Source organism: Ahaetulla prasina, chromosome 8 (assembly GCF_028640845.1).
Source record: "Ahaetulla prasina isolate Xishuangbanna chromosome 8, ASM2864084v1, whole genome shotgun sequence".
NCBI classification, from domain to species: Eukaryota; Metazoa; Chordata; class Lepidosauria; order Squamata; family Colubridae; genus Ahaetulla; species Ahaetulla prasina.
This window is the reverse complement of record NC_080546.1, coordinates 68,589,143-68,602,654: the sequence shown is the minus strand read 5'-3', so window position 1 is coordinate 68,602,654 and position 13,512 is coordinate 68,589,143. Positions and strand designations below refer to the sequence as shown.

Below are 13,512 nucleotides of genomic sequence, written 5' to 3'. Positions count from 1 at the left end.
TGGGTTGCAGAACCGAACCAGACAGTTATAGAGGTGCAAATGACAGACTCAATAATTCCTCTGTAGAATTGGATCAGCAGCTCCTTGGGCAGTTTGTGCTTACTGAGTTGGCGCAGAAAGAACATTCTTTGTTGTCCTTTTTTAATGATGTTTTTGATGTTAGCTGTCCATTTGAGATCTTGCGATATGATAGAACCTAGAAATTTGAAGGTTTCTACTGTTGATACTGTGTTGTCAAGTATTGTGAGAGGTGGAAGTATGGAAGGGTTTCTCCTAAAGTCTACCACCATTTCTACGGTTTTGAGTGTGTTCAGTTCCAGATTGTTTTGGTTGCACCACAAGGCTAGTCGTTCGACCTCTCGTCTATATGCGGATTCGTCATTGTCTCGAATGAGACCAATCACTGTTGTGTCATCTGCGAACTTCAGTAGCTTAACAGATGGATCATTGGAGATGCAGTCATTGGTATACAGAGAGAAGAGAAGTGGGGAGAGCACACAGCCTTGCGGGGCCCTGTGCTAATTGTACAGGTATTTGATGTGATCTTGCTTAGCTTCACCTGCTGCTTCCTGTTTGTTAGGAAGCTTGTGATCCACTTACAAGTCTGTTCCGGTACCTGTAGCTGGTTTAGCTTAGTTAGAAGAATGTCTGGAATGATGGTATTGAATGCTGAACTAAAGTCTACAAAAAGGACCCTTGCATAGGTCTTTGGAGACTCAAGATGTTGTAGGATGTAGTGCAGAGCCATATTAACAGCATCATCTGTTGATCTATTTGCTCGGTATGCAAATTGCAAGGGGTCTAACAGCGGATCCGTGATGGTTTTCAGGTAGGAAAGCACTAGCCTTTCAAAGGTTTTCATGACTACAGATGTTAAAGCAACTGGTCTGTAGTCATTCAGTTCCTTGATGGTGGGCTTCTTCGGCACTGGGATGATGGTAGAGTGTTTGAAGCAAGAAGGAACATAGCACATCTCTAGTGATTTATTGAAAATATGGGTGAAGATGGGGGCCAATTGGTCAGCACAGACTTTTAAGCAAGAAGGAGTTATCTTGTCTGGGCCTGGAGCTTTTCCTGGCTTTTGTCTGTGAAATAGGTCCTGCACTTCCTTTTCTGTGATCACTAGGGGTTGTGAACCCAATGAAATGGGGTCAGTTGTAGGAGGCTTGACTGTTGTTGGTGTGTCTGAGATGGGGGTTGTGGAGACAGGTGGCTGTAGTTTCCTTTCAAACCTGCAGTAAAACTCATTCAGGTCATCTGCCAGTTGTTGATTACCTTCAGCCTGGGAAGGAGGTTTGCCATAGCCGGTGATTTTAGCAAGGCATTTGACAAAGTAAACCACAACCCACTTCTTGATAAGCTAGAAAAACGTGGACTAGACAACTTCAGTACCAGATAGATTTATATCTTGCTGACAAACCATACTCAACAAGTGGTCCTTAATGGTACTACATCCACATGGAGAGAAGTAACCAGTGGGGTACTACAAGGCTCCATCTTAGTCCTAGTACTCTTCAATATCGTCATAAATAATTTTGATTAGGGAATAGAAGGGGAACTCATCATATTTGCCAATGACACCAAGTTGGCAGGAATAGGTTAGTAAAACTACCCCAGAAGATAGGTTCAAGATACAGACCTGAACACTGGGCCCTATCTAACAAAATGAAATTCAATGTAAAGAAAAGTAAGTTTTTACACTCAGGCAAGAAAAACTAAATGTACAGGTATAGATTAGGTGAAATTTGGCTCAATAGCAGTAACTGCGAGAAAGATTTTGGAGCCCTAGGGAACAATCACTTAAATATGACCCATCAGTGTGCTGCAGCTGCCAAAAAAGCCAATGCAATGCTAGGCTGCATTAACAGAGAGATGAAATCACGATCACATGAAGTATTAATTAGTACCACTTTATAAGGCTTTGGTAACACCATACTTGGAATACTGCATCCATCTTCGGTCATCATAATATAAAAAATATGTTGAAAATTTGGAAAGAGTGCAGAGAAGAGCAACAAAGATTATTAGGGGGTAGAGGCTAAAACATAAACAGTATGGTTGCAGGAACTAGGTTATGTCCAGTCTAGTGAAAAGAAGGGCCATTATAGCAGTGTTCCAATATTTGAGGGGCTGCCACAGAGAAGAGAAAGTCCACCTATTTTACAAAGCACCAGAATGTGAGACAAGAAGCAATGGATGGAAACTAATCAAAGAGAGAACAAACCTAGAACTAAGGAGAAATTCAAAGGCAGGTATCTTGAAGAATGTGCAAGAAGTCATGTTTAATTCCTGATGTTATTTTAAATTTCTTGGGAAAGTTCCTTTTGTTAGCACAGATATTCAGCATAAGCAGTCCTCAATTACTGCATCTGCATAAGAGGCAGTCAAAACACAGACAAGCAGAAGTTGGGGATGGGAGGGATCAACATAGTTCAGTAAGAGGCAGCAATGCAACTGATAGACTGATAGATATAACTGTAGATATATTATACAATATACAGACTCCACTACTTAGCCTCTCAGTGAATGATGACAGGAATTAATTATCTAAAACATATGAACCCAGTCTTACAACTGAAATAAAATTCATATGAATTCTTAAACATCCCCATCTCACCCTAAATCTTATCTGGATATTAATAACTAGATTGCTGCAAAGGCTGTAGTAGCAGGAATAATGTACAGAGAGCCTAACATACATTCCTAACCATATGACAGTTGTGCCCCTACTCTTTTTTCCATTTTCCTATGTATTTCTTGGATTTTTATCTTGCGATTGTACCATAATTTCTAGCCATTCCCAGATAGACCCGGACGATTCCAGAAAGCACGAGTGTGATCTGGTCGCTGTCAATTGTTCTGAAACTCCACTACTGAGCCATGGTAGTCTGCAGATGGCACTCTCCTGCATGTTGACAGAATCCAAGCTACCTCCCCGCACCCCCTCCCTCACATAGGCAGATGGATTTCTTCAGCACCCAAACAAACAGGATCTTTCAGTGTTGGACTAGAAAATTTTTGTGCTTTTGTAGAATGCTTTCTGCCATGGGCCTTCCTTGCCCCTTTAGCTCATCCTTCCCTTTTTCAAAGAAGTACTCACCATGTTGACTTCAGAGACCATGTCTATACTGGCGATCTCTATTCTCATCCCAACATCAACAGGAGAACCTGGAAACCGACATGGGTGATTTGTTGTGTGTGTTTTTTAATGATCAGCTAAGGAAATGAATTGGAATCTTCATTTCCACTTCTTGTTGGGGTTTGGTGTTTTGTTTTTGTTTTTTTGAGAAAGAGAGAGAGAGAGGGAGGGAGGGACGGAAAGAAATGGCATTCTTCTGCCCATATGTTGCACTCAGAGAGCTGTGTTTGATTTGTTTAAGACTTTTGTGAAAGCCAAAAGCTAACAAATCTGACTGCTGGTATGAATACTGGCAACAGTCAATCTTTGTCCAACATGTGTGCTTGTAAACTTGCATACCTTAGTATGTGTGTGTGTGTGTGTGTGTGTAAGAAAGAGAGGGGGAAACAAACAAAAAAAGATATCTTTGGGATAATATGCAGCAGCCCTCACCAGTCTTAGCTGGTTTAACAAATCTAAGCAGAATCCTGTCTGGACAAGCGTGTAAACTAGATTAAGTAATTTTAAAAATCCCAGAAGACGACAATGGCAAATCACTCTTCCAAATGGTTGTTAAATAACAGTGTCACATAAAGACACATAGATGATAGACACATCTATATATATAGATGAGTTCGATTCGAGGAGTCTTTCCCTTCTACTCCCGAGACTGGACGTGCCACTTAGCAGGCAGGCTGATTAACATTCTTATCAGCCTTCTGCCTCCGAATGAAAGGCAGCGCACCGCGTTGTCTCCTGTTGTAAACAAATCAGGGGAGAATTACCTCCAAAATCCGGCCTTAAGCGAATATCGTATCCTTTGAGCAATCGGTCCACCGTCTCTTTCACGTAGGACATGTTGCTAGGCTCGTTCACGCTAAACAAGGTAGAAAGAGAGAAAGTGATTCAGGACGAGGAGGGAGACACCCTCGCATTCCCGGCCATAATCTATTTATCCTTGCCTCCCGTGTGTGGGGGGGGGGTATAGAAATCAATGAGGAGACTCAGAAAGGAAGGCGATGCATTCTGTACCACACACGGGCGCTCCGATACACGGGGGACAGGGGAGAGAGAGAGAGAAGGACAGACAAGACACGCACGCATACACACGGATACCCACCCCACACATGCGCCTTCTTGCGCCCAAGCGCCCATCCTCACCTCTTAGCATAAGAGACCACAGCTATCATCACCGGGAAGACAAAAATCCCCGCGCCCTCTCGGAGCTGAACTGCCCACATTCCTTCCTCCTGGTGAACAGCGGATGCCTCTTTTTTATCCCCACCCCCACTTCTCACTCTCCGCCCCACCCGCGAAGATTCAAGGAATGCAACTTTCAAGTCACAGGCAGGGCGCCGCCGAGAAGAGTGCCACGCATGCGTGGCACTGGTTCAATATCTGAAGAACCCGGTCAGTGTTGGCCACTAGGCCTGTCAAGTGAGCCGGGCAGAAGGGCCCTGCTCGCTCTGCGGAGCGCGACCCGCTGAAAGTCGAAAGTTCTTCGGCCCGGCAAAAGGTGAAGGTGAAGCTCATTGCAGCTGGGCTGCAACACCTCCCTCCCTCCCTCCGTTGGTGCCTCCCCTTCCCTACCGCTGGTTGGTAAAAAGGGAGCCAGTTTAGAGCACAGTCAGCTGCGTTTATGGCCACAGCTACGCCTGGGTGACACAACCCCCATTTCCTCGCTGCTGGTTTATATAGCCCTAGATAGGACCAGAGTCTACCATTAGCTTATTTCAAGCTACTTTTCTCTAGGGGATGGCTCTGGTGTCAGTTGTCTCCTATCCATCTATATATCAAATCCACTGCTCAAGTTTGGAGACTTGATGAGAAAGGGCTAAGGCAGGAGGCAAAGCAGTCCTAAATAACAACATCTCTTTCTTCCCAAGTTTCCTTTTTAAAAAAAGGATGAGGGGACATATAGTAATTTGACTTCTACCAGATTGGAGTCCCATAAGCAACAGGAAGGTTTGCATCTACAACAAGAGATGATACCCTATATATTCACACATTGTTGCTGTGGGTAATACAGTAGTACTTAAGGATTCTGGTCCTTTCCCCTCTAGTCCTTTCCCCTCTGGTGATTTATAGCATCTTCCAGCACCACCAAGCCACCACTGTGGCATATGTTGCTAAGAAAGATGGACTTTATTTTGCCATCACAAAAGTTGGAAGGTGCCATAAGATGCTATGAATCATTAGTGTGAAAAAGGTCTTCCCCTGCACTTCTCTTCCGAATAATAGGGTGGTGAAATCAGGACATGTATTCAGCTCACCACCTAGGAAAATACAGGAAGCACCATTCATTCATTCATGACTTGTTCCCTCCCACTGCTTTGCATCATTCAGTGCAGAAGGACTCCAAGCATAGGCTCCTGGTAGCCACAGTCTTCATTACTCAGTCTGTCTTGCAACATCTCTTGAAAGATATGAAGGAGTAGAAAATGCAAAGGAACAGGGTAGGTACACCCCTAACATTATTGGCTAATCCATGCTGTTAGGAAGAGAAGAAAACAGAAGGGACACTGGGGGATCTCCAGGAATGAATCGAAAAGGTTAAACTGATATCTATGCACTACATTATTGAGGCCATCTATTTTACATCTTGACTTTTTCAATCCCCAGCTCCTTCAACAATCCTGGAAGGGTCCAGCTGATTTGCTTCCTGGTTAACCCATTATTATACAATTTAAAGACAATTCAGGAAAGCACATGAGAACTTCTTTCACAATCTGCCTTGTCTGTTGCACTAGGGCAGGAGTCTGTAACCTTAAACATTCAAAAAGCCATTTGGACCCATTTCCCACAGAAAACAAAACACTGGGTGTCACAAAACCTGGGTGGGCATGGCCAACTCAACGTCACTCCCACCCAGTCACATGACACACACCCCAGCCACGTCTACCCAGGTTTTGTGGCTCCCAGTGTTTTTTGTGGGAAATGGGTCCCTCCCTCCCTCTCTCCCTCCCTCTCATTTCTGTTTTTCTCTCTTTTTCCCCTCCCTCTCTCTCTCTCTCTCTCTCTCCCCTTCTCTCTCTCATTTATTTCCCTCTCTTTTCCCTCTCTCTCATTCTCTCCCTCCAGCTCTCATTTCTTTCTCACTTTCTCTTTCCCCCTTTTCTTGCTCTCATTGGTTTCTCTCTCTTTTTCCTCTGTCTCATTCTCTCACTCCATTATTTTCTCATTTCTCTCTTTCTTTTTCTCCCCTTCTCTCTCTCTCTCTCTCTCTCCTCTCTCTCTTTGTTTCTTGTCTCTCTCAGAAAGCCGAGGCTGGGCCGACCTGGGAAACTCTCCTTGGAGCTCTTCGCTACTCCTTTTCTTTCTTCTTGGCAACTTTTCAGAAATCTGGGCTGGCTGAGGAGTGAGCACAAGCTAAATAAAAAGAGCTTCTTGAATAAAATAATCTATTCTTCTTTCTTCAAGTGATTTCAGAGAAAGAACAGGGAAGTTCTTGGTTAAAGGAAAACACTGTTACCCTTTTTTTCACACAGTTCATATTCCATGGAGTTCTACAAAAAGTTGTAGAACTTTTTGAGATTCTTCACCCTCCAGCACACCAACCCTTTGGTTTCTGTCTAATACAAGTCAAATATTTGGGAACTCTAGAAAGCCTAAAGTTTAGATATTATTTAAAAAATGTTATATGTTTAGGGATAAAGATTCAGACACGGTTTACCCTAAGGTGTAGATATAGTAAGATTTCAAGTTATGAAGGTTTTCATAGTTTGTAGGAAACAGGAAAAATCATGTATTCTTGGTTCAATTCTATTGAAAAGAAGGGAGAATACTAGTTTGAAATGCATACTGGGTCCAAAACACAAATGCCCAGGAGGAAAAATGAGAAATGAGTAATATTATTTGCATTTTTATATAGGCAAGTGTGTTAAAGTGCCTCCATGGAAATCTGTTACTATGTCAGTGATGGTTGGCCCAGAACTCAAAGAGGATGAAGAATCAGATGTTTTTATTTCATGCCGTTACTCTGTAGTATTCATGCATTCTCAGCTCATTTATTTAAATACAAACCTGACGAAATCAGTGGTGGATTTAGCCGGTTCACACCTATTCGGGAGAAACATTTGTTAACTTTCTGAACAGTTCAGAGAACCGATTGTTGGAAGAAATCTTCCAATAGCCTTTTGTTTTTTTCCTTTACAGGGCTATTGTCAGGAAGGCAGGCAGGAAACATTCTGGTGTTGTTTCTAGCCTAATCCTTATCTTTATTAGCTTACAGGAACCGCCTTATTACATTGTAACAGTTAATAGTCCTTGACAGTAGCCCAGACTTTCTGTCACTTCTCCTGAATTTTCTTTTCTTTTCTGGAATTAGGGGCTTGACTTTCTTAAAGGGGGAGGGTTGTTTTAAGCTTTTTACACTGCTTTAGTGGTTCCTGGCACTGTCCTTTTGGGGTGTACTTCCAAGAGGCAGGATGCAAGATCGGCACTCTGTCTGATTTTTTTACTGCCTTTCTTGGGGCATGTGATTGTTCCTTAAATCTGGATGGTTTCCTTAGGATATCTTGTGAGGTGTGTGAGACCAGCTGGTATCTTTAAGGGATGCAAATGGATCTAAGGATTGCTTCTCCTGGGTGGGAAAGGGTTCTTTGTCAGTTCACTGAGCACAGGAGTCTTTTGTCTAAGGTATTCTTCAGTCATCCAGGCCATGGTTGTCCCAAAGGTGCTTTTTTCAAGAGACATCTAGACTTTCTTGGTTTCCAGAAAGTCCAGCTGCCTCTTGAAAAAGCACCTTTAGGACAGGAGTCTCTTGAATTGCTTTGGAGTGGGCAAGGCACATGATCACTCACTGATAGTAAGATTTTTAAAAAAGGAGGTAGCGCTGCCAATTTGTTTTAGTTTTCACTCATGATAATAAGGCTTAGTAACATGGCACCAGGCTTGACGTTTATTTAGATATCTGTGTCATGTACTTAATTTTATTGTGGTCCTGACAGGTTTGGGAGGCTTGAAGCTGGGTCCCCTGTATAATTTGTTAATTTTTAGTTTGGCATTTTGTAGCCCAAATATGCCCACCCATTTTCTGAAGAGCTTAAATGACCCCTCTGCTAAAGGGTTTCACTTTATGAGCAAGAGTTGACTGCTGATAGTTACCATTGCATTTTAACTATTTTAATTCCTCAAGGTACTCTGGCACCCAGCCTGATTTGTAACTCCAGCTTGCAGGTATTTCTAATATAATGACTGGTATTTAGGGCAGCTTTTTGCAAGCAAAGAAGTTTTTTGTATTTTTGCACAGGTAATCTTTGACTTACAACAGCTCATTTAGTGACCATTCAAAGTTACAATGGCACTGAAAAAAGTGATCTATGACTGTTTTTCTCACATGAGCATCGTCACAGTCACAAGAGACTGGGTGAGTGAGTGACATCGAATTGGCCACACCTATGAAGTCACATGACCACCCAGCCATGCCTAGCTTGTTGATCATTAGGGCAGAGAACTGGTTGTTATTTGAATCCCACCACCGATCAAAGGGATAGTATCATGTGAAGTGTTAATACTACTTTGTACTGCTTTGGTAAGGCCGCATTTGGAATGCTATGTACAGTTTTAGCCACCATGATACAAAAAAGTTGAGACCAGAGGTGAAATCCAACCGGTTTGGATGAACCAGTAGTTGACATTTGGCTTGGGTCACTGAACTGGTAGCAGCCTCTGGCTGGCCATGCTCCTGACCTGGTCGCCTGGTCACCTGCCTGAAGCACTGCACCACAACTAAGCGGCCCTGATCTGCCTGCCAGGTAAGCCTAGGAGTCATGGCCTAGCTAGCTGCCCCTGACCCCCATCCCAGCTTGCCTCCCCTACTCCCTTCCCCACAGCCTGTGGCTCTGCCACACTTCCCTGTCTTCCATGTGGCCTTCCCGGCGGTCCTTGTGGCCAGGCCCCCTACTCCATTCCCCATGGCCTGAGTGTCAGTTTTGGAAGATAATTTTCTTTTTTGCTTCTTAACTGCCACATATTTTAGCTGGGGAAGTTGGGAGGGGATTGTTGATTGTTGATTGTTGTTACTCATAGCAACATTCCGTGTTCAAGGACTTCTGTCAGTGTCTGATGAGACTGCCTGAAGATTATATCCAATTGAGTGTGAAGAGTTGATTGGACAATGTGATGAACTTGTGGGTGTGGGGCAAGGCTGTGAACTGTCAACTTAGTGTAGAAAACCTGGAAGCTTTCAGATTTGGGTTTTCCCAGCTGTGCCAACATGATATCTCTAATAAATTGGAACTTTGAGGAACCTCAAGCCTCAGAGCTTTATTTTGTTGGGGGTGTTCCTTGGAACCCTGACATTAACCCAAATCCCCTAAATAACTAAGCAGCACCCTGGAAGGTGGCTGAGTGGGGCACCAACCTAAAGCTTGGGTGGTGCAAAGTCTAAGTGAAGATGGAAGAGAAAGAGGAGATTACAGAGGGAGCTATGGGAGCACATACTGGAAGGTTTATTGAGACCCAGTATTCTCCTTCTGAAGGCATGGTACAAGGCCTTGAAGCTGCAGACATGATGCAAAGCCTAGGTGCTCGGCCCACGGAGATGGATTCCAGGAAAAGTTGCCAGCATGATCCAACTCCAGAGAAGGGACCGAAAGAGCAATCGCCTGGATGTCATCCCGTATCCAGCCCTCATCAACCTGCCATCATGCTATCCCCTGCGGAATTTATCCCCCCAGGCTGGGGATTCTATCCTAGCCAGGGGTGGGTCCAGTGCCAGTGGACGCCAATGCCATCTGCTCCCCCCACTTACAGGATCACCATGGGCCCACTTTGCCCTGACAATCCCAGCACTGCCGTGGGGTCTGATCCAGCAACCAGTAGTGCTGCTGCCACAGGTTCCAGTTCAGCTGCCAGCATTTACCCCACCGCCCAGTGCAGCACCCCAACAGATCCCTGCCTCACCTCCAATCAACGTGGCAATTCTGCTAGAATAGGCACCACCACCACAGTTTAGAGCGACGTTTGACAGTAAGCCTACCAAACTGGCCTATTTCCTCAGCCTAGTATGGGCTCATATAGATCAGTATGGAAAGCAATACGAAACAGATCGCATCTTACTATCTGCGATCTCAGAGGGGATGAATGAGGGAAATGCTGCTGAATGGATAGCCCAGCTGCATAATGAGGGGGTTGCTGAATTAAATGATGCTGAAGATTTTGTTGAGCTGCTCCGGGCCAGATTCGAAGACCAAGACTGAATCAACAAAAGTGAAGCCAAGATGAAGGTGATGAGTCAAGGGAATCGATCCATAAAGGAATTCATATGGGACTTTAGACAGGTCATGGGGAACCTTGGACATTGGCTGGACAGAATACTTCTGCATTATTTTAAAGAAGCCATTGATCAAGAAGTCAGAACCGCCTGTGGAATCTGGGGGGTGCCAGAGCGACTGCAAGACTGATATAATATGTCAATAACTCTTGATAGAGAAGTTCACTCATGCCACAACCCCTCAGCTGGGAGATCCCCAGGGATAACTTTTGCTAGACATCCTCCAACAAACCCTACTGAAACCCCTTCTGCTCATCTACAAAGGTAATCAAATGCTACCGTTGTAAACAAGTGGGTCATTGAGCTGCGGAGTGTCTGGCACCTGCACCAGTTCCACAACCATGCCCCACCACGTCAGCCTGAGGCAGAAGGGACCCATGAAAGCCCTCGGATGCCAGCAGAATTTCCCGGTAGGCAATCAAGACTTCTCCTCCCCGTGAAGAGAGTGAAGAGACCTTGACCAAAGACCTGCTGCCTGCGCTGGCCAGCAGTAGCAGCGGCAAAGACAACCCAATGGTAAGTGGGACCATCCACCCCTTTGCGGTCAAAGTCAAGCTGACAGTGCCAGAGACAGGAGTGCATGGAGAGGTAGCAGCAATAATAGACACTGGCTACACACGTTGCTTGATTGGCATCCCCATTGTTGAACAGCTAGGCATAAAGACACACCTCTTAAGCCACCCCATACGCTTTCAGCAAGTAGATGGGACTTTAATAGGTGGCACCCCTGCTACAGGGTCATTGAGCTTGTCAGATTGGAACTAGGGATCCACACAGAACTCATTCGATTCGTAGTAGCCCCAAAAATGGCAGAATCAATCATCCTGGGACTTGCCTGGCTAGACAAATGGGGCCCTACAATCAAATGGGAGGACGGCTACTGAAAAGTAAGGATAGGGGTGGGCCCCTTGCCACCCGTCCCTCCTGAAGCCGAACTCACTGAGACGAGCCCTCAGGGGCCCCACTAATGAGAGTCAGCCATGGCAGCCATCGAAGCCCTATCTGGGACTTCCCAGGTCTTCAAGGAATACAAGGACCTGACTGAAGCATTCAGTGAGGAGGAATGCAACAGCCTTCCCCCTCATCGCCACACTGACTCTGCAATCGAGATCGAGCCCAGAGCCAAACTCCCTAAACCAAAGATATACTCAATGACCCCAAAAGAGATGTCTGAACTGAGGAAGTACATCAATACTTTTTTTTTTAATTTACATTTATATCCCGCCCTTCTCCGAAGACTCAGGGCGGCTTACATTGTGTAAGGCAAAAATGGGAGGATGAGGCTGTGCATACTAACCTAGCCCGAGGGTTCATCCAACCTGCAAAATCCAGAGTAGCCGCCCCGGTGCTATTTAAGGAAAAGAAAAATGGGAGGATGAGGCTGTGCATGGATTTTCGTGGAATAAATGCGGTATGCATGGAAAACACCTACCCCCTTCCCCTCATGAAAGACCTACTAAACTACCTTTCAAAACGCAAAATGTTTACTAAACTTGATTTGAGTGAAGCCTACTACAGGGTGTGCATAAAGGAAGGGGATGAATGGAAGACTGCTTTCAACTGCCCATTAGGTAGCTTCCAATTCAAAGTCATGCCCTTTGGTCTCCAAGAAGCCTCTGCAGTATTTATGCAATTGATTAACGAAGTGCTGCATGAACATTTATACAAGAGGGTTCTCGTCTTCTTGTACAACATTCTCATATTCAGTGAGACATTAGAAGAACATGTGAAACTAGTCCAAGTGTTAAAGAAACTGTTAGCTGAAAGCTTTATGCAAAGCTGTCCAAATGTGTGTTTCACAAAACTTCTCTGGACTATCTGGGCTACTGAGTGTCGAACAAAGGCATAGAGATGGATCCCGGGAAGGTGCGAGCCATACTTGACTGGCAGCCCCCTCACACTAGGAAACAGCTGCAAAGTTCCCTGGGGTTTGCCAACTTCTATCAACAATTCAGCCCAGCCTTCACAGAAATGGCTCTGCTGCTTACTTAACTGCTAAAGACGGAACCCTTCCCTGCAAAGCTGCGGCCGACGCAGCCACTAGCCTGGACGTTAAGCTGTCGAAAAGCGTTTGAAAACTTGAAACTGTTGTGTCTCGTCTGATCTCACCTCAGCCGGGGTCTTCTTATCTGCTTCCGAACATGGAGGAATGTTCTAGTATGCCTCCCGGCCCCAGCCCTGGCTCCATGCCCAGACAGGCTGAAGAGGAAGAAATACCTTCAGAAAGAAGAAATACCTTCTAGTATTCAGAAATACTAGACCCCTCCCCCTCCTCCACAGCATGTGAGCCTGAGGGAGGTCAATTACCAACAGCTGCCGACTGGAGTGACCTCGCATCAGAAGACTTGATAGGCGGAGGCAACAGAAGGAAGGGAGGGGCAGGCCTGGATAAGTGCTGAGTCATGGAGCCACACCCCATGGCCTATATAAAGGATCTGCTTTCTGGCATTCTCTGAGTCAGGCAAAGTCTAAACATATCTTGCTGAAGTCACTTTCTGGTCTCCTGCCTGCCCTGAGGACTTTGCTAGGACTTTGGCAGAGCTGCAGAGGCACACCTGATTCGGATTTCCCTGACCCGGCCGTCAGCGGAGGAGTGGGACACGACAGAAACAGCGCTTTGCAGAGGAGCCCATCCTTCAGCACCCAGACCCAGATAGACAGTTCATTGTCCAGGCTGACGCCAGCGACATTCCAGTGGCAGCAGTGCTCCTCCAGGAAGACCCCCAAGGACAGCTGCTTCCTTGTGCATATGTATCCAAAAAACTTAAGGACACTGAGCGAAGATGGGCAGTATGGAAGAAGGAAGCCTTTGCTGTTCGTCGGGCTCTTCTATCATGGCAGCACTTCCTAGAGGGAGCCAAGATCCCCTTTGAGTTATGGTCAGACCATAGAAACCTCGAAGTCTTAAAGACCCCACGAAGGCTCTCCCCCAAAAGTCCGCTGGGCACAGTACTTCAAGCAGTTTGATTTCAAGCTGAAATACATCCCGGGGGGGGGGAAGAACCTGCATGCAGATGCCCTGTCAAGCAAACCCCTCTGACAGCCAGAGGGAGGATGTTGTCCATGCCATCTTCCCAGGCACGCAGAGTGCGGTGCAAGTCACTACCTGGAGTCAGGC

The 13,512-nt window shown here is 45.5% G+C and overlaps 1 protein-coding gene across 5 annotated transcripts in view; it reads right to left on the bottom strand.

Annotated features, from left to right (window-relative positions):
* The window catches only part of LOC131203014 (gamma-aminobutyric acid receptor subunit beta-1-like), a 249,836-nt gene extending 244,572 nt beyond the window's left edge, over positions 1-5,264 (bottom strand). The window contains exons 1-3 of one of the 5 annotated variants that reach the window (XM_058192814.1): positions 4,280-5,264; positions 3,904-3,995; positions 3,101-3,168 (exon numbers count right to left, since the gene is read on the bottom strand). In XM_058192814.1, coding sequence (XP_058048797.1) covers positions 3,101-3,168; positions 3,904-3,995; positions 4,280-4,359 — 240 coding nt within the window. In that variant the 5' untranslated portion in view covers positions 4,360-5,264. Of the gene's footprint in view, positions 1-3,100; positions 3,169-3,903; positions 3,996-4,238 lie in introns of those variants that run through there. The other 4 variants (XM_058192818.1, XM_058192815.1, XM_058192817.1 and 1 more) reach the window with 4 other exon arrangements.
* Between the last annotated feature and the right edge of the window lie 8,248 nt (positions 5,265-13,512).